General features: G+C 55.8%; 6 protein-coding genes across 6 annotated transcripts; 4 read left to right on the top strand and 2 right to left on the bottom strand.

Moving 5' to 3' along the window:
• Positions 1 to 4942: 4942 nt before the first annotated feature.
• INS49_003855 (uncharacterized protein) lies at positions 4943 to 6790 on the top strand (the record flags this gene model as incomplete). The annotated part of the gene is made up of 5 exons (XM_043164645.1): positions 4943 to 5202; positions 5258 to 5306; positions 5362 to 5478; positions 5540 to 5593; positions 5648 to 6790. 5 exons carry the CDS (start codon positions 4943 to 4945, stop codon positions 6788 to 6790), a joined length of 1623 nt encoding a protein of 540 aa, XP_043018295.1.
• A 1765-nt stretch (positions 6791 to 8555) lies between these two features.
• INS49_003854 (uncharacterized protein) lies at positions 8556 to 9647 on the top strand (the record flags this gene model as incomplete). The annotated part of the gene is made up of 3 exons (XM_043164644.1): positions 8556 to 8893; positions 8976 to 9372; positions 9405 to 9647. The coding sequence occupies 3 exons, from the start codon at positions 8556 to 8558 to the stop codon at positions 9645 to 9647; spliced, it is 978 nt and encodes a 325-aa protein (XP_043018294.1).
• A 578-nt stretch (positions 9648 to 10225) lies between these two features.
• Positions 10226 to 12713, bottom strand: INS49_003853 (uncharacterized protein; the record flags this gene model as incomplete). Its single annotated transcript, XM_043164643.1, has 2 exons — positions 10226 to 11169; positions 11243 to 12713. The coding sequence occupies 2 exons, from the start codon at positions 12711 to 12713 to the stop codon at positions 10226 to 10228; spliced, it is 2415 nt and encodes an 804-aa protein (XP_043018293.1).
• Positions 12714 to 15244: 2531 nt separating this feature from the next.
• INS49_003852 (uncharacterized protein) lies at positions 15245 to 15927 on the bottom strand (the record flags this gene model as incomplete). The annotated part of the gene is made up of 3 exons (XM_043164642.1): positions 15245 to 15391; positions 15478 to 15618; positions 15745 to 15927. 3 exons carry the CDS (start codon positions 15925 to 15927, stop codon positions 15245 to 15247), a joined length of 471 nt encoding a protein of 156 aa, XP_043018292.1.
• A 1200-nt stretch (positions 15928 to 17127) lies between these two features.
• On the top strand, positions 17128 to 18796 carry INS49_003851 (uncharacterized protein; the record flags this gene model as incomplete). The annotated part of the gene is made up of 4 exons (XM_043164641.1): positions 17128 to 17322; positions 17385 to 18153; positions 18215 to 18555; positions 18626 to 18796. The coding sequence occupies 4 exons, from the start codon at positions 17128 to 17130 to the stop codon at positions 18794 to 18796; spliced, it is 1476 nt and encodes a 491-aa protein (XP_043018291.1).
• A 1746-nt stretch (positions 18797 to 20542) lies between these two features.
• On the top strand, positions 20543 to 21277 carry INS49_003850 (uncharacterized protein; the record flags this gene model as incomplete). The annotated part of the gene is made up of 1 exon (XM_043164640.1): positions 20543 to 21277. The coding sequence occupies one exon, from the start codon at positions 20543 to 20545 to the stop codon at positions 21275 to 21277; it is 735 nt and encodes a 244-aa protein (XP_043018290.1).
• Between the last annotated feature and the right edge of the window lie 579 nt (positions 21278 to 21856).

Below are 21856 nucleotides of genomic sequence, written 5' to 3'. Positions count from 1 at the left end.
ACACGTCAATCTGTCGACCGTTTGACAGCCCCGAATGGCCGGATAAATCATGCACGTTTAGCTTGCTGGAGTTGTCCAGACCTGGCGATACAAGGGAGTTGAACTAGGGTATGTTGACAAGTGCCAATCATGTTCAGCCGTTATACACGTGTACAGCCTGTGTGCTATTTCTGTATTATCATTTCGACTCGGTGCCAGTACTTTTCCTTCGGCCTCCACACAGTTAGATTGCGATCTGCGCAGTTTGAACCTTGCCTCTTTGCATCTAACGCATGGCGAGCTGAAGTTAGCCTTGTCTGGCCTTGGAAGTACAATCTACCGCCTTGTCGTATCTATTCAGGAAGGTCGATGGATCTTGGTACAGTCTCAAAATTCCTCACATCGTAACTCGTGCTCCGGCGGACGGGCTGAGGAAACCTCCGCCGGCGCCGAGGGATTCCGAGTGATCTTGCTAGACTACTAAACACGGAGTGCATCGAGGCCCAAAGAACAACTTCAGGCTTGGATGAGCGAAGCCCAAATATCTGCTGTAGCGGCCTGAATGCGTGGACACACCGGTCGGTCTCTGGAATACAACACGCTGAGACACCATCTAGACTACCACGCGCGGCCCAGCATCCCATGCGAGTGGCCCATCGAGCGCCGTTGTGTTTCCATGGGCACCGAATGCATGGTATCCTCCAGATTCCTGTCATACTCGACGCACGTCTGACGGGGTGGGATTAGCCGCGCATCTCCCGACGAGATGGGTGCAAAGCGGTGCCCAACGGTTGTTCGGACGCCTCGCTTCGCATCTCAGCCGACTTTGATGAAGGTGGTGGTATTGCAAGGGCCCCAAGGGACTGACCAGTGTGCAGTGTCACCATAGGCCGACAAATCGCAACAGCTCGAGCGTAGCAGCGGAGTCAGTACACGTGTTGTATGTCTGTATCAGTCTGCGGGACCCCCAAGCAGAGGCTAAATGCCTTGCCAGTCAGTCGTCCAATCCCATTAGCTGAGCAAGACAAACCACCCGCACGGCTTCGTCTAAAAGCGTCAGCTACGGAGAATAAAATCCTTGGCGGCTGTTGGACTCATGTTGGGAACCTCTGCGCCATTGGAGGAAGGGGGGGGGTGGTGGTTGGACGAGTCCAGCACACCCAAATCGGTGCGAATAGAGTTCACAGCTGGGACGTGAGGGTCTCGGCTCTGCACATGCACACGCAGGGGTCCGGACCCAGCGAGAGCCGTCAGAAGCGACAGTCAAAATCCTCGGTGAGTTTTGATCCTGGGTTTGAATCTACGTAAAAGCGATGGGACGAAAGAGTAATTTGATGGGCCCAGATCGAGGAGCAAAGACAAACCGCAAGTCATGAACTGCCCACAGGCCCTTCTTGCATATTCATGTGCTTCTAAGTTGCGTCTGTCAATTGTCAGACTACTCAAATGCTGCCACACCAGAACTCGGTCCTTCTACTAGCACTCGAGTTGCAATTAGTGTGGTATATCGGGACGGAGGTTAGCAGCCATGTCCCCTCTATTATCGAGTAAACTCCCGTTCATATATCGACACGCCGGCAGTGGAAAGCCATGCGGACCGCTGTCTAGCGAGAAACTCAAGCACGTCAACCAGGCCCTTGAAAGCCAAGGGTAGGCATGAAAGCCCAGGGTACAGTCCAGGTTCCCGCTACGCCTTACCTGTCGGGTAATTTTGCCTAGCGGCTACGCGCACCTCTCCTGCGTCGGCACATGCGGCATAACCATCGTCCTAATAAGGATCTCCTCATGTTGCAGTTGCAGGCGCCCGCACTCGCTTGACCCCAGACAGCGGGAAGAGAGCCCTAGTTCGATAATTAAGGTTCAGCCACGGAGACCGGTGTGCGCGTACCTGCCTCTTGACTATGTCATGCTACCTCCCCAGATGGACTAGTCTGCCCAGCGCAACGATTGAGGCTTGTAGCAAGTTAAGCGCATGCCGCGCCGGTTGCCTACTGTACTGGCAAATCATGGGGGAGCTTTGGAAGATAGCGCGGTGCGGACTGTTTGATCTCCAGACAAACAATGTTGGCGCCATCTCCCGAGTGTCAGCCGACGGATATATTGTGAAGGCGTGGGCGAGTGGGGCCGTAGAGGTTTATCGCACTCACTACCTGAGAAACGCGCACCGTAACTGTTCCGAGGGTTCGCCGTTCGCCAGTTGCTCTCTGCAAGGCTACGGCGAAGATCAGCGTATGATGGGCGAACAGATCGTGTTGGCCAGGTCTCGCGCTTATGCAAGGGCCCGCCCATGATTGCGAACAGGGCACAAATTTGAACTGGCTGATAGTTTCCGAGGGGGCCCGGGACGACTAGTCCATGATTAGGCGAGCGTCAGAACCGTTTCCACTCTTTTTTTGTGTGTGGGTAGGCAATTTTTGGGACCATCTCGATTCCCATGCAAGCCATTCACTAGGCGATCTTTCGCTACCGGGAAAGCCAGGATGCTGGGTTGCCCAGAAGGATCATTAAGCTGCGGGCCAAAACCATGCCGCCAGATGGCCGACCGCAGATCCTAATATGACGCCGCGCAAGTCTCGACCCTCAACTTTAAGCCTTCAATAAGATTGTGCACGCTCCAAAGCATGGGATATTATGGAATTCCCATCCAGCGACTTGTAATTCCACATGCATAATGGGCGAAGGGTGGGTGTGGGAAGCCGGAGCCTATTGCTCCGTGGAGGGCTCGCACGTCCACCTCCGCTCCGCTGGCTCTTGATAGAGTGTCTGTGCCCTGTCACTGCATAGATGCCGAGATCAAGCGCCTCACTGACTAGAAACCAGCGACACCCTGCACCTGGACTTGATCGTGTGCCTCAGCGTCCGCGGACAGGTGGAGCGGATGGGGAGGAACTCGTGTCGACGAGCAGGATGTCGAGTCGCTGTAGTCCTAGTGATGCCCGTCTCCTTGGCTGTGACGAATAAGTTGATATGCGCCTCAAGGGCCGGTCGACGGTGACATCTGGGGCAGGTTCATTACCACAGCGGGGGAGGCAGGGGATTGCAAGGGAAGCGTTGGGCAGCCCCACGTTTGACAGTGGTTTGAGAGGTTCGAATAAGCTTTGGCAGGGATCCATTGTTTCCTGACGAACCCTATTTTGCGGGCCGGGTTCATGGAGCCGCAAACGCCTGAAATTTCTTCTCATTTCTGCGGCGGGGCTCGGCGCCAGGTTCTTGGGAGGAAGTCCGAGCCTGAAGCCTGCACCTGAGCCTTTTACTGGGCTTTTTTTTTTGTTTTTTTGCCTGAGCCCCCGCCTGACATGACAGCACGGACACGCCCGCTTCGTCCAAACCTCCAGGGCGAGCAGTCTAAGGTCGTCTGATGGCACGCAACGACGCGCCTTGGGAGGAGGCTCTGCGAGCGAGCTGAGGGGCTGAATGAACATGCTCGTCCCCTCAAGCCCGGCCATCCCTGGGAGCCGAGCTTTAGCCAGCCTCTCGGATTCATCGCTCGTTCGCTCGTCACGCAGAGCCCAGCCCGTCTGTGCCTGGAAAGGAGGAGATTGAGATGGCCCAGCTACGCAGCCAAGCCTTCTGGGCCTTCCAGCCCTGTCCGCCCAGCTCGACGTCTCCCCCACGCCGAGGTCAGCTATTCACGGCGGTCAGGGCGTCGGTGGGTCGCCTCGTATGCAACCACATGGGTGGTGGAGCCATCAGTCCCGATGAGGAAGACCTCACCCCTCGATGGAGGCCGTGACGAGTCGATCCAGCGCCCTCACCCCTCCTCGACCGGAGTCATGCAAGGGACCGAGGCGGCAGTGTTGTGAGTGGGACTTCGCGAGTGGTAGTGAGTGTGAGAAACGAACTGCCGCATGCAACACCCGCTGTAAGTGACTGCTGCTATAGCCTACACCACACTGTCGAAACAAATAGTGGGCCGCGGAGGAGCCCCGCGGCCAAGAGTCAGGCAGAGCAGTGTATCTAGAGGATGATTACAAACCAGACCGAGGCCTTCTGGCGACAGTATTTGCTGCATGGCCAGCCGAAGAGAATTCATCACTCACGAGGCACAGAGAAAGTATCGGCCCGCCAGTCTGGTCGTCACAGCGCAAGATGAACCGGACGGCAAGTACCCGAAAACCAAGCACACATTTACACCTCTGGAGTAGCCATGCTAGCTCGCGCGCGGACAGCCGCGGCGTGAACAGCGAGGACGGAGGAGGAGGTTGATGACGAGCACCTCCTCAGCGAACCAACGCCCGCCGTGAGCCCGACATCATCGCCGACTGGGGGGCTTTGAAACCACAAAAACAACAGACTTTGCCTATGCCGCAACACCTCAGCACCACGCGATAGGCCGGCGAGTGTCCTAGTCAGCCTCGGAGATCGAGGTTGCACCTGTTTCAGGACCCCTGGTGCGGAAAGTCAATACTTAAGGTCTACCCCTGGAGCGCGCCGAGGCCGACATGTCCGTCCGCTGTCAAATGAACTGTCTTGGCCCAGAAGAAACGAAAACGAAACTTTATTCCACAGCCTTTTCCTCCTTGGGCGGCCAATGCCAGGCACATCTGCTACCTCTGGTGGCTGTTGTAAGCGACAGCGTCTGACCTGGACGTCTGAGAGCATACCTCCCTCCATAATAATGCTGCTTGCTCTACCGCCTGCCTCAATTCATCCCACCTGGGCCCTCGAGTACGACTATACCGAGATACTGGCAGAAAGCGATCACTAGCTTTCGGGTCGATGCTGCCGACTCGACAAGGTTCCAGTGGCCACGTCCAGCCTGCAAGTCATCATCTTGCTTAAAATGAAGTGAAAACCCAACCTCTTCTTCCTGGCCTATCCTGTCCTATCCTTTTTTCGCCATCATCGACGCAACGAATGACCACAGGCGCGTGATATCCTCTACATATACCCGGTGGTCCTCACCACTCGACTGTCCCAACCCAGCAGCAACCTCATTGAACGCGCGTAAACGAAGCCCAGCATGGCCAAGGAAGTCGAGATGACCGACACGGAGCGGGCTCTCTTCGACTGGGAGTCCACCGTCGACAGCATCAACAAGGAATCCATCGCAGACCACCAACCTTCGCAGGCAGAGACGACCTCATCCACTCGTTCAAAGCGTGAATCCATGGACATCGCTGGCAGTGTCTTCCTCATCGCTTCCGACGGCCGCCTGCTCAGCCTGCCCATCCCGAGCGAGTCGCCCTCCGACCCCCTCAACTTTGAGCGTCGCCGGCGGCTGTTTATCTACGCTATCCTGTTGATCCATTCCGCAACATGCATGTTCTCAATTCAGTCTCCGGGAAAACCTATACAAGGCCTTCCTTCACACTTTCACCAAAGAGGTATGATATCCTCGGGGAAATATGAATCCCACCAAGACAGCTAATGAGATGCTAGGATATGGCACCATTCTCGGTCGAGACCCTCTCCGGAAGCCCGACGTTGATGATGGGACTGAGCTTCTTTCTGGATCCCCATGTCGGTGGCCTTCGGCAGGAGGCCACTCATTATCCTGTCAGCCGTGATGATGTCCGTGGGAAGCGTGTGGGCTGGTTTTACCAACAATTATCACCAGCTTCTTGCGGCCATATGCATGATGGGTCTGGCCGGCGGAGCTACACTGAGCACCGTATGTCATATCTCACACTACAGCAGATTTCAATGATACTAACCAGTCTCATAGACCATCCTCCAACTCATCGACATTACATTCATCCATGAACGTCCCCTCGCCATCGCGACCTTTTGGTGCGGAGGCGGTGGCCTACCACTCCTTGTGCTCGCGAACCTGCCACTGATGGTCGATGTGGGCAAGGACTACCACAGCGTCTACAGAGGACTCGCCATCCCGAGCATAATCATGCTCATCGTTATCTTCTTCTTCGTCCCCGAGACGTACTTCCTCCGCCCACCGGTCGCCTTCGACGGCCGCGTCCTGGTCCAGTCGGGCACGGAGAAGGTCAGGATGTACGAGGAGTGGTGGGACGTGCCCGGCGGCGACAACAGGTCCATCCGGGCCATGGAGAACGGCCTCCCCAACCTGACCGACCTGCCCGTGCACACGTGGCGGGTGACGCCCCTCCGCATCTGGAAGCGGTCCGTCTGCGAGCCGCGGGCGGCCGTCGCGAGCTTCATCCAGATCTTCCTCTGCGTGGCGAACCCGCTCGTCTTCTGGGTGACCCTCCTCAACTCCATCAACTTCGGCGGCATGATGTCCGTCGGCGTCGGGTTCCCCGTCCGCATGGCAGAGGCCCCCTACCACCTGCCCGCCTACGCCGTCTCACGCGTCAACTTCTCCGCCGCCTCGGGCAGCTTCCTCGCCCTCCCCGCCGCCTACTTCATGCTCAACAACGTCATGAAGCGCCTCACCCTCCGCAACAAGGGCGTCCGCCACGCAGAGTTCTACCTCCCCGCCTTCATCCTCCCCGTCGTCTCGGGCGCCGTGAGCGTCTTCATCTACGGCTTCGCCGCGCGGGACAAGTGGCACCAGGCCGCGTACCACGTCGCCTACGGCCTCAACGCCTTCAGCTACGCCTCGGCCAGCGTCGTCAACACCATCTGGGTCGTCGAGTCCCTGCCGCAGTGGGCCGCGGCCGGCATCGCCGTCGTCGGCGGCGTCAGCTACGTCGCCAGCTACGGCATCACCGCCGCGCTGCCCATGTGGAACGCCGCTGCCGGCTACGTCGCCGTCAACTCGGCCATCGGCGTCGCCATTATGACCGTCGGCCTCTTCGCGATCCCTATTGCTTTCTGGGGCAAGAACGTGCGGCAGTTTATTAGTGGGCGGTTCTCCGCCTACGAGGGCGGTGCCCTGAGGCCGCAGTAAATCAGAGACAGTGTGAGAGCGAGAAAAGAGAGAAATTACAGCCAGAGGCGCAGATCGGAGACTGAATCGAGTCTCCCCCTATAAAGATCAACGGGATACCTGGACAGGGTGGATGGGGGCGGGTCGGGTCTGAACACAATTTGTCAAATGGAATTTAAGCGATGGGAAAACCTGGCTAGGTGACTCCTGTGGTGTTGGGGCTTGGAGGTTGACACTGGTTTCCTATGTAGTACCTGCCTACAACAATATTAAGCGCCACAGCAGGACCTGTATTGCTGTGCCTGGTACTTAATTGTTAACTACTATTCTCTCATCGAACACTTGGCTTCATCAACAATGCTGACATCGTGATCCAAGCAATGCATGGATTGCTGTGTCACTGATGACCCTGCTCCTTCTGACCTGGCCAGGCTTGTGCTCGTATTCTAGGTAACACATCCTCCTTGTCAGATGGGTAGTTCAAGCAGGTCGAACCATCCTAACACTCGAACTCTAGCTTGGCGACACTCCGTGAGCCGTTATGGCAAGCACCGAGGCCGATGTAGCTTTCATCCCTCTTGCTCAGCGACGGCGCAACATTTACTTTGTCATTTCTTGGGCTGGCTTGTAAGAGAGAGCCTCGTTCAATGCGGGTGAGAATTTTGAGGGGACCGTACAAGTGCTGCCGCAACGTCGCGTGGGAAGTACTTGACGAGTATCAATCACGGAATAAGCAAGAGTGTATGGACGAGCATGTTCGATAACCCCATATGAATGGGATGTTTGAGAGGATAGAAGAAACGTCTGATTGAGCTCAATTCTTCTCTAGGAAGAGAATGTGAACTTCTGGCCTTGAAAATTCTTCTAGTGTCCCGTAACTCTGTTCGAGCAGCCAGACACTGTCGACATTTGCGTAGCATCCAGCAGAGAATTCAGAACTCAGAGGTGGTCCTATGCCACACTCAACCTGGATTCCCTGTTTAAACTGTCAGTTTCATAAGCTAGACAAGTGAGCAGCATGGAGAGATGGTGTAGTGGTATGTATTTGCATGCCACTATTACCGTCAGCTCTGGCGAGGTCATGTTGCAGTGTTCAGATCGTCGCTGTGGGATTATTTTTTGCCCTTTCTGCCTTTTGTTTTTTTGGTGATCCTACGTCCACTGCTCTTTAATTCGCCTTTAGACTCATGTTGGTGATTGTTTTTTTGTAGAAGATTACATATATTTCAAAGATGCAATCCAAGAAGTGACGTCTCATTCCCTTATTGAATTGATCATGTGCTGCAAAAGGGCTCTTGGAAAGGGCACGTTAAACATTCACACAGTAAATATTAGCGTCAGCCGTTTTCAATGAGGTTGAAAGTACTGTGGGTTGAAGTAGCACTTTAACTGCTTTCGAGTGACTGACTTGGCCAAAAGTGCTAATTACTTCGACTTGACCCAAACGTATTCTGTCTCGCCCCGCCATAACTCAGGTGTTTTGACCTGTTCTCGAGGCTTTCATCACCTGGGCATCTACCCTACCACCAAAAAATCGTTTCTGGAGTCGAGCTCACAGAGAGATCTGAGATCACTTCCAACCATTGAATCACGCATCCAAGCATGGTTCCATCCTTTTGTTAGCCCTGTGGTATGCCATCGCTCACCCAGCCATCCCAAAACTCGGTCGGCCGCACTACAGTCCCACTTTGATTCCTACCACCTTTCGCTGTTATTTTTGACAACCCTTCAGCACACCAAGCTTCACTCAACCGTTGCGAGACGCGACTCGCAATCCACCACCAAAATGCCGAAACGTTCTTTTGACGAATGTTTTTTCCACTTCGAGGCGGACGCCGCTGAAATGGGCAAGATCGACAACACCATTCGCCTTGCCGGTCTCAAACTCCCCATGGGCAAGCGCGTGATCGGAAGAACGCATGCCGACTTGATCGTAGCTCTTGGAGCATCTGACATCGGCCGCAACTGCACTGGCACTCAGCTCCTGGTCGTCGCACGTCTCTGCATCCTCTACGAGGCTATTGTCGAGACCTACATCAAGTACCCCTACCTTGACATCAACAGCGACTACTTCTTCGAGGAAGCGCTCGCGGGCATCTCAGAGAATTACCCCAGCATTTCGAAGTACTTATCCACCTCCTCGCTTCGTCAAGCCATCGAGATCTACCTCCTAGCCTTCCACCGCAGTGGATTGAAGCCCACCAAGCCAAACGCCAACAAGAAAGACCGATGCTGTGCAGGATACTCCCCCCGTCCAGCCTCATGGTGCCCAGCCTAATGACAGCGGCAGCGAGACATTCATCGGTCAAGACCTCATGGAGCCCTCCGCGGCTGCTACGCACAAGAGAGCTCGCATCCAGCTGGAGGAGCTTGTGAGGGACTGGATGGCGGTCCGCGCCATTGCGCGACGCAAGCAAGCCAAAGCCGACAAACCCAAGACCGCCGCCGTTTCCTGTCCCGAGCAGCAGCCCGGCGAGTCCAACAAGGCGTACATCCTGCGCCCCCAAAAGGAATGCGAGTGTTACGTCGAGGAGAACGAGATGTACGAAAAGGAAGTGTCCAGGGAGACTAAAAAGCACGACGATCTCTACGATGATTACAACGTGCTGTCAACCACGACAACGAGCTGCTCAAGGCCGACAGCGAGTGGCGGAGGGAGGAAAGTGAGATGCAGGAGAAGCACGTCGCGCGCATCGACCGAATGCAGGACACCATTGACAGGCAAAGCGACGAGATCGACGAGCTGAAGCAGCGGCTGAGCGTGGCCGGCGACAGCTGGGTGAACGCCCATGGCCGACCAGAACAGCGCGGAGGCTTCCCCGGAGCCCGTGGAGGCCCCAGAGGCCGTGGCGGATTCACTGGATTCCCCGGCTTCTAATGGAGAAGTCCCTTGGAGGCCCACGTGCTCACGCTTGTCTGCGGTTTGGACTGATCAGAGGACAATGGCTGGGTGAGAAGACCCGAACAAGTCTCGAGCAAGAATTGGGCATCTGCTCTGTGTTGAGGGCTGGAGCTATGCATGCGATCTCGGCTTTCTAAACAGGACCACATCGTCTCGAGCCCATGATCAGTGGGATCGGTTTCTGTGGCAGGGAGTAACACGGAGGATGGAAGGGTAAACACTATGTTCGGTGGATGTTCTGGGCCGGCCTTTGAGGCATCATGTCGGTTGTCTGGAGACAGTTGCGCCGGAGGATCAATCGATCAAAGTACAGTCCCATTAGGGGACAGTCTCGCTGGATGATCAGGTCTGGAGAGCCCTCCTTTACACTCGACAAGGCGAGATAGATATCGCTGGGCACCAAATAACCCCTTAATACACAAGATTTTGTCATGGAGGTTGAATGTTCTCAATTTCTTTGATTACTATCCTTTCTGTATCATCTTCGTCCGTAAAACCGCCGACCCTACACGCCGCGTATTCCAGCCTAAGCTGACACAGATATTCGCCCAGATCTAGAGCACCCCAGCCACAACAGCCATGACCCCCGTGTAAACCGCAACGCTCATAAACAAGTCCTTGCTATAGACCCCCGCGGCGCGGGCCCCCACGCTGCCAGACTGCACGACCGATCCAGCGACAGACATGCCCACCAGGACCACGACGATCAGGCGGCCCACGAGCCCCGGGATGGTCGAGAACGTCAGGATCGGAAGCAGTACCGCCACGGCGAGGGCGATGGCCACGTGAAGCACCACCGGCGAGCCCTCGCCCACCTCCTTCTCCCCAGGGTTGCTGATGGCGGTGGTTGGTGGCTGGTCGACTTTGATCGTTGGGAGGGCTGCGGAGACGGCGGCAGCAGCGGGCGCGGTGACATCCGTCTTGCCCACGGGGGTGCTCGACCGAGGCGTGAAAGTCCGCGGCGTGAGCGCCTCCGAGCTCGAGCGCGGCCGCGTCCCCCTCGGCGTGGGCAGCGGGGCCGAGCCCAATCCCCCCAGGCCCGGGCTGGGGCTGTGGCTGACGCTGCTGCTCCCGCGGAGGTGGCCGCGGTTGGTGCGCCACGAGTTGCCGTGCATGGTGCCGGGGATAGGGACTGGCGAGGACGGCTCGGGCTCGGGGAGGATCCCCGCTGCGGACACGGATGCGGGCGTGGGCGCGGATGCGGATGCGGAATCGGCTGCGTCGAGGGTGGACTTTAGGGCCTGGTAGTAGTGGTGGTCGCGCGCGGCCGCCGCAGCAGCAGCCATAGCCCCGCTGGATAAGGGGCTCGGGGCGCGGCTTGGTGGTGGTGATGATCGGGTTGGCGGAGCTAGGGTGACGAGGTCGTCGGTGGAGTCTAGGAAGCGCGCCTCGATCTCAGTGACTGGTTGGTGGGTGAGGTAGCGGCGGTATTCGTTGACGTCGGAGGGGGATGGCGATGGGATGTCTCGCGTGGCTGTGAAGGACGACATCGCATGGTCTGGAGACGGAGCCGTAAGAATCTTGGAGCAGCACATGGCAATGTGAAGGCGTCTTAACCGGGTATCACTCACTGTATTGGCTGAGCTTGAACCCAATCTTGGCCAGGATCTCAGTCTTGTGCGACTGGAGCTCTCCTCCGGCCAGGGCCTCTGCTCGTCTGCTCGCGGGTAGTATGCGGTTCTGCAGTCTCCTCGTCTGGGTGTCTGCCGTGTCAAGCCTGTGCAGTTGCTCCTCCAACTCGCTCAGCTCGTCCTGCAGGTGAAGTAGTAGCCGGTGGTTCATGGCCTTGAACCTTCGATAGATGGGCTGGATGGCGGGCTCCGCCTCCAACAGGCTGCTCCGGTAGCCGATGTTGCTGGCGCTGCTGTGACGTCTCGGAATGTGCTCACGTGGTGTGGCGGTCGACGAGGACGTGCCAGAGCCCGGGTGGCTGCGGGGGCCTGATTCTGACGACGCCGAGATGCGCGATGCGAGCAGCTCATAGCCCGACAGAGGCAGCTTCTCAGCCCGTGGCAGGTGCTTTGGGTGGCCCTGGTTAGGCACCCGCGGAGTCAAGACGCTGACGGGAATATGTGGCAGGTTGGCTGTTCCTCGTGGCATCTCGGGCGTGCCATACCGATCCACGTCAAAGAGGCTGCTACGGCGCTTGCTGGCGGCGTGCAGACTGTTTTCGACAAAGTTGAGGACCGGGGCCACGGGGGTCTCGTCGCCGTCCACGCTGCTCCTCTCCGGGCTGGAGCTTCGTTCGGTGTCTGTTGTTCTCTCGGAGGACAGATCGCTATAGGGACTGCCTGATGTGGACGACGATGACGAGGACGCGCTGTGGGCACTCGGTGATGCCTTGCCGTCGTTGTTGGTGCCACCCCATGATGCAGCCTCCTCCATGCTTTGCTCGATGCCGTCGGCTCCCACTGCTGGCGCATCCTCGTCCAGCTTATCGAGAAAGTCCGGAATGGAGGGCTTTCCAGCCTTGACGGCGACATCATGGTTAGCTGTTGAAAGTTGTGACTCGGGCACCATTCCGTCCAACGATGTCTTGGGCGTTGAATCGTCGCTACTTGAGCTCCCACAATCATTGGTTCTGTCCGCGGGCAGCGGCAGTCCCGAGTGCCCAGGTTGGTATGACAGCCGCGCACGCTTCTGCTGTCTCGTTTGCTTGCGTGAATCCGAGTTTCGAGGGTCGAGATCCGAGATACTGGAGCCGGCGTGGTCTCCCTCGAACCCATGCCAGGTGAAGTCGGCTGAGGCGCGGCGGTGCGTGTCAGGCCTCGCAACCGGAATCCCACTGCTCCTCCGCCGATCTCTGCTCCTCGGGCGGGGCTTCAGTAAAGGATGCAGCTGTGGTGAGCCCGTCTGGTGCCTCCTTATTGGGAAGTCGTCTTTAATCGAGGGCAGCCAGCTTTTGTCGGAGGCCATAACCTCGGTGCCACGATGGTCATCCGACCTCTCGTGTTCTCGTTGTTGCTCGCCATTGGGCCCTTGGTCTGCGTCCCGGGCCTCAGGAACAGTCTCGACGGTGGGCATGGCACGGGCGGGCGACATGATATCGGGCATTTGGGCCAAACTATCAAAGTAGCTGCCGAGGAGGTTGTTATGTGTGAGTGGGACGGATAACTCTTGGGAACATGCGATAAGTTGTGATATCTGCCGACAAGCGCACACACAATCTGGGATGACTCTGTCAAATAACCGCCGAGCCCGTTGTCTTGGCAAGGTATGGCGGAAGGGTCTTCAATGCGGTCACGGTTCTAAAGTTGGGGCGGAAGGCCCGAAAGGCAATCGGAGAGCGTTGTGGTTTGAGGATGTAGGCAAAAGGCAAACCCGCTGCCGCCACAGCAGCCTGAGACTCGAAACCCGCGAGAGCGGGAAGCCAGAGATAGCGCTGGAGATCATCTCGGCGCGCCTTGATAGTGGTCTGATTTTTTGTTCATAAGTGTTTGAGAAGTCCCGCGGGCGTGGCCAAGAAACGGACCAGCAGGGACAGCTTTGCTGCTAGCCGGGGCTGACGCTGGGGGTGAGAAGTCTGAGCCGACAAAACATCGACTAGACTGTTCACATATCCGGACACATTTGACACACACACATAAACATAGATGTGCCTGTAGCAAGTAACGTTACCCAGTCTGGTCTGCCCCGTTCGGGGTAGCATAGCATCATGCAGCATGCAACGGCTCCAGACCCATCGCACTCGTCCCCACCGTGTCCTGGCAGTCGGGATTTGAGTTGGGCTGGGCCGCAAAAGTGTGGATGTGGATGTGCGTGAGAGTGTGAGCGTGCTGCATGTGGGCGAGGAGCACAGTGTTTCAGGACGGGTAGGGCAGTTTGGGCCAAGTACCACGGTTACCATATCCAGTAGAGCCGCAGCTCGTGTCACGTCCGAAAAAGACGGGCCCCGCAGCAATGCCTGGCCCCTGAGCCTCCTGAAATCCGGGGGACGCAAGGTCAGCGTCAGGGGACCCCCCTTGAAACCACGCTGCCCCCCGGAACGTCCGAGGCCCTACCGGATATGCGGCTCCACGCCACAATAATACTGCACCGCTGCCAGCACTTGAGCGCGTGCTGCGGTGATGTGTAACTCCTCTCTCGGCACTGGCTTGTGGAGTTGTGGCTTACACTTGCTGGAGAATCGACGTCGATGTTTGACGAGCACCATGGCCCACAGCTTCAAGCAAATTATCAAAAATAGCACTGAACCGCGTGCCAAGTAAACGGCTCCAGGGATCAGCAAGATCAACAGTCGCCAAGTGGATAGCGCTGCTTCCTGAGGCGAAGGCATGCGTGGATACAATGCATCGTCAAACCTTCGACTGGATAAGGCAAGATGATCCATTGATATACATGTAAGCCAAAACCATAGTTCAAGGCTACCTTGGTAGAACTCCGCCCCTCTGATGCATTGATTTGCTGACGGCAACGGATCAACGACATCTCGACTTGAGGTGTCTCTAGCCAGGAGATCGATCCTGAGGATGCCGTATGCCGAGCCAGTATCCGTCGGGAGGATTTTGTTGGACGAGACTAGATGCTGTAGCTGTTCGGATGCATGTCTCATCCAAGTGCCGTAGCCACAGCTGCGGACCGAACAGGGTCGCATAAGCCTTTCTCTCGCCACGGACATGTGCTGACAGCCGTAGGACTCCGATGGCCTCTGATCAGTTGCCTCGAATCCATTGGATGCGTGAATGGCCATCTGCAGCAGAACACAGCCTCGCAAAGCGCACCAAGCCGAACAGCACTGAGGAAGCCGCATCCCTTTCAATGCTTGCGACTCGCATTCAATCTGCCCCCAAGGGTGTCCCACAGTCCTGCTGTGCTCTCCGCTTACACTCCTCTTCCCATTTAGTTTCCGCGAGCTCCTCGCACTTTGGCTCGTTGCACAGCCACTTCAACTCAATTGACTGTCCTTCGACTCGCTCACAAACACCGATGCCTCGGCCAATTGCATCTAGACAGGGCTTGTAAGAGGTAGACACGGCCTTCAGCGTTCCGCATGACGGACAGTATGTTTTCACTCGGTACTCTGCGCCTATGATACCACGGCAGCCTTGTTAGTAAAATCATAGGATAGTTGGGGGTCATAGAAGCCTCTTACACATTGTGTCTATACCTAGGTAGGCACTTTCTGACCCACGATGAAGAGGAATTTTGAGCACACATGACTAGAGAAACCTCGTTCTGCCCAGAGCTGTCAACAGAATGGGGCCCGTCTTGCCGAATCCGAAACGTTGGAACAAAGACAGAATATGCGGGACGCGTTGGCCAGCCGCGGTGTCAGCCAACAGGGCTGCGATACAATGAATGACAGGACAAAGCCAGCATCGCAACAGTTGCCGTTGGGTCGGTTGGATACAGACAACTCGGCACGAAGTGAAACCCGATGGAGAATCAGTCGAGGCCGCCTTCTAGATAGAGAAGAGTGCGCTTAGCGAAACCTCGCCGAGTGTTGGATCGTTTCAGTCAGTCGTCAAGCCAGAGAACACTGCGAGGCAGGCTACAACTCGAACTCGCACACTGTGGCCATGTTGCACGTCACGGCACGGGGAACTTTCATCACAGGCTTGTTCAGTCGGATATCATTGGCCCTTTTGTGGTGTAGCTTTCCCCCGACCCGGCGCAGACTCGAACTTCGCCCTCCACCGGTCCTCCTGTTTGAACACTGAGATACACTCGAGGGCAGAGGGAGTGCCGTACTCTGGATCAGCGCCGCCCTCGAGAAGAGCCTGTCTGTTTGTGAGCGAAAGTGACTCAGAGGACTGGATTTAGAACGGAACAAAAGTCCAAGGAAACATTCTCCCAGTCCACTGACCTCAATGACGTCATCCTCCTTCTTGAAGACGGCCCCCGCCAGCGGGCTCTGTTGGCGGTCGTTCAGCCTGTTGGGGTCTGCGCCGTGCTGCACGAGGAACCTGACGAGGTCGGCGTGGCCGTGGTATGCGGCCAGCATGAGCTGCTCTGCCTGTCAGCCCTTGCATGGACGCACACAGACAGACAGACAGCATAGCGACAGGTCTGCAGCGGGTGTGGGAAGGGGCGGCCTGGGATGTGACCTCCCAAAAGCTTCGTTCGTTCATACCAATGTGTCTCCCTTGTCGTTGGTCAGGTTGGGTGGCAAGCCGGCGGGGATGGCCTGTGTAAGGAGCTCCTTGTCGCCCTGCCTGGCCGCGTGGTACATGCGCGATGCCAGCTCGATGGCCTCTGGGGGCAGTGACGGGGCGGCGGATGGGCCGGGCCCTGAGTTGTCCTGGTTGTCGCTCATGTTGCCGGCTCTGCTGCAGTACGACGTGCTTGATGCAATGTGAGTCAAGTACTCGAGCCTGTTCTAGCGACCGAGAAGCGGTTTGGTTGCTCATCAAAGTCGTTGACAACGGCAAATGCTCCACAGCAACTCGATGCCATGTCAAGTGGATGCTAGTGGGTGCCAACCGTCCGCCAGCTGCGGCCAGCTGCGGCCAGCTGAACATGCCGCAGCCAGCTTCCGTTGTGTGTGTGTGTGTCTCTCGCGCTTGCCCAGAGGACTTTTGCCGTCCCTCTGACAAGTCTCCATGGAATTTGCATGTCTTCCATTTTAAATTCATGGCATTTTGAATGCCAGCCGAGGATCCATGCAGGAGCATGGATTGGCGGGCTTGGCACTGACACCCTCGCAGTATAATTCAAGGCATGGCCACCTCACAACACTCACGAGGCACAGGCAAGGATATCGGCCCATCCAAAGAAGTAACAGGCTGTCGACACAGTCTTTTACTTCTGTTTGATGTCCAATTGACAAGCAGCCGATGTTACGCGTCCATCAGTACTCGGCCAGCCCAACTGCCACCCTCCAATGCAAGTATCAGTCGACGGAGCACGCGGGACAGCGGTGAATGCCAAACACAACATCAAAATGCGGGCACAAGGAAGTCTACCAGTAAGATGCTCTGGAAAATATGCGGGAATAATTTTACTCAGATGCAATGCTGGGCAGCAGCTGCTGCGTGGCCACCAGCTTGGTCGCTGAGATTCGCTGCAGTTGATCAGGATCATCCTTCGAGTTCCGGATCCAAAGCACCGAGTCAAGTTCAACCTTGGACGGATCAGCCTCCCCGTCAAATTTGTCTTTGGGCATCTCTCCGGATCATACCTCGAAGCCGAGCGGCTTAATGCAATCACAATGCGCGCCAAGTCACACCGAAAGTCTTGTTCAGACTTCATGTTTCTGACAGTTGCATTCGGCCAAGTTGAAAAGGCCGTGTCCAGAAATTCTCCCTTTGAGCTTCAACAGGAGCTCGCCGAATTGTTACATGCCGAGGGGCGACAACGAGGGGATGGTGAACCTTCTCGGGCTGGGCGAGGGATATCGCTTCAGGTTTAAATACCTCGCGGAGGACTCTCTGAATCCTCAAGGAAATGGGAATGTCTATCCCATCACCAAGATACATCTCAGGGTATCAGCCCCCAGCCACCCAGACAACACAATATGAACTCAATCGAAGACAAGCCGGCTGTGGCCGAACATCACATCACAGTTGAAACATGCCCAGATCCAGGTGGCTCTCCTGTCACCAGACAGTCTACTGAGGAAACAGTCGTGAGAGTCGACTACTCCGGAGCGTCCGCAAAGACAGACCCTGCAGAGATCAAGCTGGTCCGAAAACTCGACATGGTCATCATGGTGAGTACAGCCCTCACCAAGAAGCCACGCGACCAAAAACGCGAGTTAGTAACAGCCACCAGCCCGTTGTCTGGCTCCTGGTCTTCCTCAACTTCTTCACCCGCCAGTCCCTCAGCGTCGCCCGGCTCGACGGCTTCGAGAGCGAGCTGGGCATCTCGGGCACCGACTTCTCCCTCGCCATCTCCATCCATTACATTGGCTACCTCCTGGTCCAAGTCCCCTCCAACATGCTGCTTACCAGGATCTCGCCCCCCGTGTACCTGTCCGTGACGATGGGCCTCATGGCCGTCGGCACAGCCCTCACCGCCGTGCTGCACAACGGCCGCAGCCTGCTCATCCAGCGCTTCTTCCTGGGCCTGATCGCGGCGCCCATCTACCCGGGGTGTATATACGTCATATCCCTCTTCTACAAGCGCAAGGAGCTGGCCGCGCGCGTCACCCTCGTCTACACGGCCAGCATCTTCGCCACGGGCATGAATGGCCTCCTGGCCGCCCCGCTCTTCCGCACCATGCGCGGCAAGCTCGGCTTGTCGGGCTGGAGGTGGCTGTATATTATCTTCGGCGTCATTTCAGTCGTAATTTCGGCGTTGTCCTTCTTCATCCTGCCGGACGAGCCTCTGAAGACGAAGTGGCTCACCCCCGCGGAGCGCCGCCTGGCCCACGACAGGATCGCCGGGGACACGGTCGAGCGAAAGGAGAAGGGGAGCATGGTGCGGGGGCTTAGGGAGGCTCTTAAGGACCGCCGGGTCTGGCTGTTCATGATCATCCAGCACGTCAACGCGTTTGCGGGGAGCATCCGGATCTTCCTGCCCACGCTGCTTGCGACACTTGGTAAGTAGGACCTTTGAGCCGCTCTTGTGCGGAAAAGAAACTGACCCACACATGTACACAGGCTTCAGCCAATTCACGACCCTCGTGATGACCTGCCCTCCCTATCTTGTGGCCTGCCTCACAGCGATGGGCGTGTCCATCTCGTCCGGGCACTTCAACGAGCGCACGTGGCACCTCACGTCGCTCAAGACGCTCGCCGCCGTGGGGTTCGCCCTCGCGGCGGCGACGCTGAACCCGTCGGTGCGGTACTTTGCCGCTTTTGTGTTCATCATCGGCACCTGGGGCGGCACGTCCATCACGCAGTCGTGGATCGCCAGCACGTGCGCCCAGACCAAGGAGAAGAGGGCTGTTGCAATTGCGCTGGGGAACATATCTGCTGCCTCGACGTTGATTTGGACTCCGGTAGGTGCATATTGGCCCGCTTTCCACGTGTTTCTTTCGTGTCCTCTTCGCTGATTGGTGTTGGTATTAGTATCTGTGGCCTGAATCATCCGCTCCGAGATATGCGCTGCCTTTGATCACATGTGCTTCCGGGGCTGCGGTGTCCGTCGTGCTTTTCTGGCTTATGAGGTGGGATCTCAGGCGCCAGAATAAGAGGATTCGCGAGAACGATTTGACAAGCCGGATATTCTACGCTTATTGACCTTTGACCCTGATGTTGATACTCATTTACCATGTATTTCGGAATTGTTATGGAATGTAGACGGAGGACCGCTCTCTAAAGTTTAAGTTATCTAGCAAGAGGAATTGCGAACTCGAAAACAACGTTGGTTGCGAATACGTGAACTTTGTACTTGGGCGTCTGATGTTCGAGTTGAAAGAGCTGGTCCACATACACGAATCATCAACAAGAGGCCACCACATTAGGCGTAAAGCTAAGGCAGCCAGCAATTAAAGTTTATTGTGCGATTGACTCGAGTGAAAAGCTTGAGATCAATAACGGACAAAGTTGAAGGCATCGCCATCATCGAAACCCGCTGACATGTTAAGGGTTGTCAGCAGTAATAAAGTCAATGACAAGACTTTGGCGATGAGAATGACCATGAGAGTATCCTGACTACCTAAAAAGATACGCATGCTTCATCTGAGTCGCCGGGAGCATGTATTTGGGCGGTCGCCTTAGAAGGCTCCTGAAGCTGGGGCACTGAGAAAGTTGCAGGGCCGGGTATGAGAGCAGTATTGTTGTCAGGAGCAGAGACCAAACTGACGGCCAACTCGGTCAAATATGGGATTTGAAGAAGACTTCGGTTCTCGCGGCACGATGGGGACAAAGATTGCTCCCGTGGTCATTAATTGCGCAGTTGGGTCGGCTGCGCCCCAGGAAGGCGTTTTCAAATGAAGCCAACAACTTGAATCCTGCACAGATCATTGACGTGTCAGTTTTCAATGTCAATTTGGGCTGTCTGGTGCCTGCGGCCTCCGGGAGGCCACAAATGCCGGCCATGTCATGTCAGCCTGGAGGGGTGGGTCCACTGCCTCATCAATTTATCTATAAGTACAGTACCTCGCATTGAATTGTATGCCCATACCTGATTTTCGGTATTATTGACTGGCAGAATTGGGTCGGTGGTTTGGCCATTCTCAACTGTCTTCTAAAGAAACAGCACAGTTGGCAGGTATATCCGGCCGACAGTCGAAAGCCATGATGCCTGCAGCACCAACGAAGACCCAAGGACCAAAGTGCACACTCTGCAGCCGAGTCTCGCGTACAAAAGCTGGGCTCGCCCAGCACAGCCTGAGCACTGGGCATAATGCTGACCGATGCTGCGAACCATGCGTTCGACTTTTCAGGACCAAGGAAGACCTGAATGCACATAGGAAGTCTGCGGTTCATACGAAATCGTCCTCTAACGGACCCTCGAAAACGTCTTCAAAGGTCGCTAAATCCAAAGCGCCACCCATAATCCTCAAACAGCAGAACTGTACCCTTTGCAACCAACTATTTCAAACGAAGGCAGAACTTGCCCAACACAGCCTTGATTCCGGACATGGCAAAGACCGGTGTTGCCGGCCTTGTCATCGCCTCTTCAGCACAAAAGAGGGATTGGAAGCACATAAGAAATCATTCACCCACCCAGGAACAGCCCGCCATGATGGGCAGACTTCAACTTCTCAGGCGCCGCAACAGAACCTGCCTCTCATCTGTAGAGGCAACAGCTACCGAAGAATACCGCAGCAAGACCAGATCAGCATCCTCCAGACATTGCTGTCACGCTGCCATCCCAGGAGTACTCTGCAGCGACATGGCTACAGCATCCCGGAAGCTGGTGGAGATCAAGAAGGGCCTGGTTCCCCTGGGCGTGGGCAAGCCACGGGGGACGAGACCCTGACCTTACCCCGGAACGATCGATGCCGAAAAGCACGCAGAGCTGTGGTGCTCGACTGCGAGATGGTGGGCGTGGAAGGCGGCGCGAGCGAGCTCGTCTCATTGACGGCCGTCGACTTCCTCACCGGCGAGCTGATCGTCAACTCTCTTGTCCACCCGCGGCAGCCCGTGGTCGACTGGCGCACGCAGATCCACGGCGTCTCGCCGGCCGGGCTGTCGGTGGCGCGGGCCCAGGGCCTGACCCTAGACGGGTGGCAGGCAGCGACGGCCGAGCTGTTCAAGTATGTCGACCGGGACACGGTGCTGATCGGGCAGTCCCTGCAATATGACCTCGCCGCCCTCCATGTCCGGCACACTTGTGTGGTTGATTCGGCAATCCTGGCATCGGAGGCCGCGTTCGGCACCAAGGGCAAGCCTCGTTACTGGGGTCTTGGTTTGAAGAACCTATGCAGCGAGTTGCTCGGCCTCAAGATCCGCGAGGAGGCGCCTCTTGGTGTTAGTAAGATTCACGACGGCCTGGAGGATGTCCTCGCTGCACGAGAAGTGGTTTTGTACTGGCTGGAACAGCCCACAGCGGTCAGGACCTGGGCGAAAGGAAAGCGCAACGGCTTTCGGAGGGCCCCAGGCCAGTCTCGCAAAGGTCGTCGAGGGAAGACTCGGACCCGCAGTCAACAGAAAGATCCATGGGAGAATGGTCAGAGACACGACGACAACGAGTATATCTCGGACGAGGTCCTCAGGTGGGAGGATGTGATCGACTACGAGATGTGGCCTAAATCCCCTCCTGACTCTGACTAAGAATCCACGTCCCTGGGAGCGTCCGTACGAATGCTGAATTCGCACTGCCACTAGGTTAAATTAGCAGCACTATCAGATGTCATTCCATCTGCTTGAATGCATAGATAAAGCTAATGTTGTGTGGACGACGGCCGGGTGGTAAATCCATTATTGTATAAGTATTTTGTTCTTGTAGACTATGTATTTCATCTAGCATAGATTTAACCCATAGGGGTTTTTCTGGGTTATTTAATACCTCTTTTAAAGAAGAAGGTTCATTAATATTAGCTGCAGTTAAGCAGTATTTTAATATATTTTCTTGGGAATTTAATATAGATATGTGGTTATTTAATAATATATCTTGTATAATATATATATAGTTTTGGATTCCCTTGGACTATTATCTCATTTAAAATAGGAGGAGAATTTACTTCCTTATTTTCTTCCCTTTGTTCTTGCAATTTTAGGAATATATATATATCATTATTATTATTGTTATTATTAATATTAATATCGTTATTATTTATATATTGCCCTTTTAATATTTAAACATCCCGAACTAATATAGGCTTTTTATTATTTATATTCCATACTTAATAT

Source organism: Diaporthe citri (assembly GCF_014595645.1).
Source record: "Diaporthe citri strain NFHF-8-4 chromosome Unknown scaffold_11, whole genome shotgun sequence".
NCBI lineage: Eukaryota > Fungi > Ascomycota > Sordariomycetes > Diaporthales > Diaporthaceae > Diaporthe > Diaporthe citri.
Note: the sequence above shows the minus strand (reverse complement) of the source record. Positions and strands in the feature narration are given on the sequence as shown.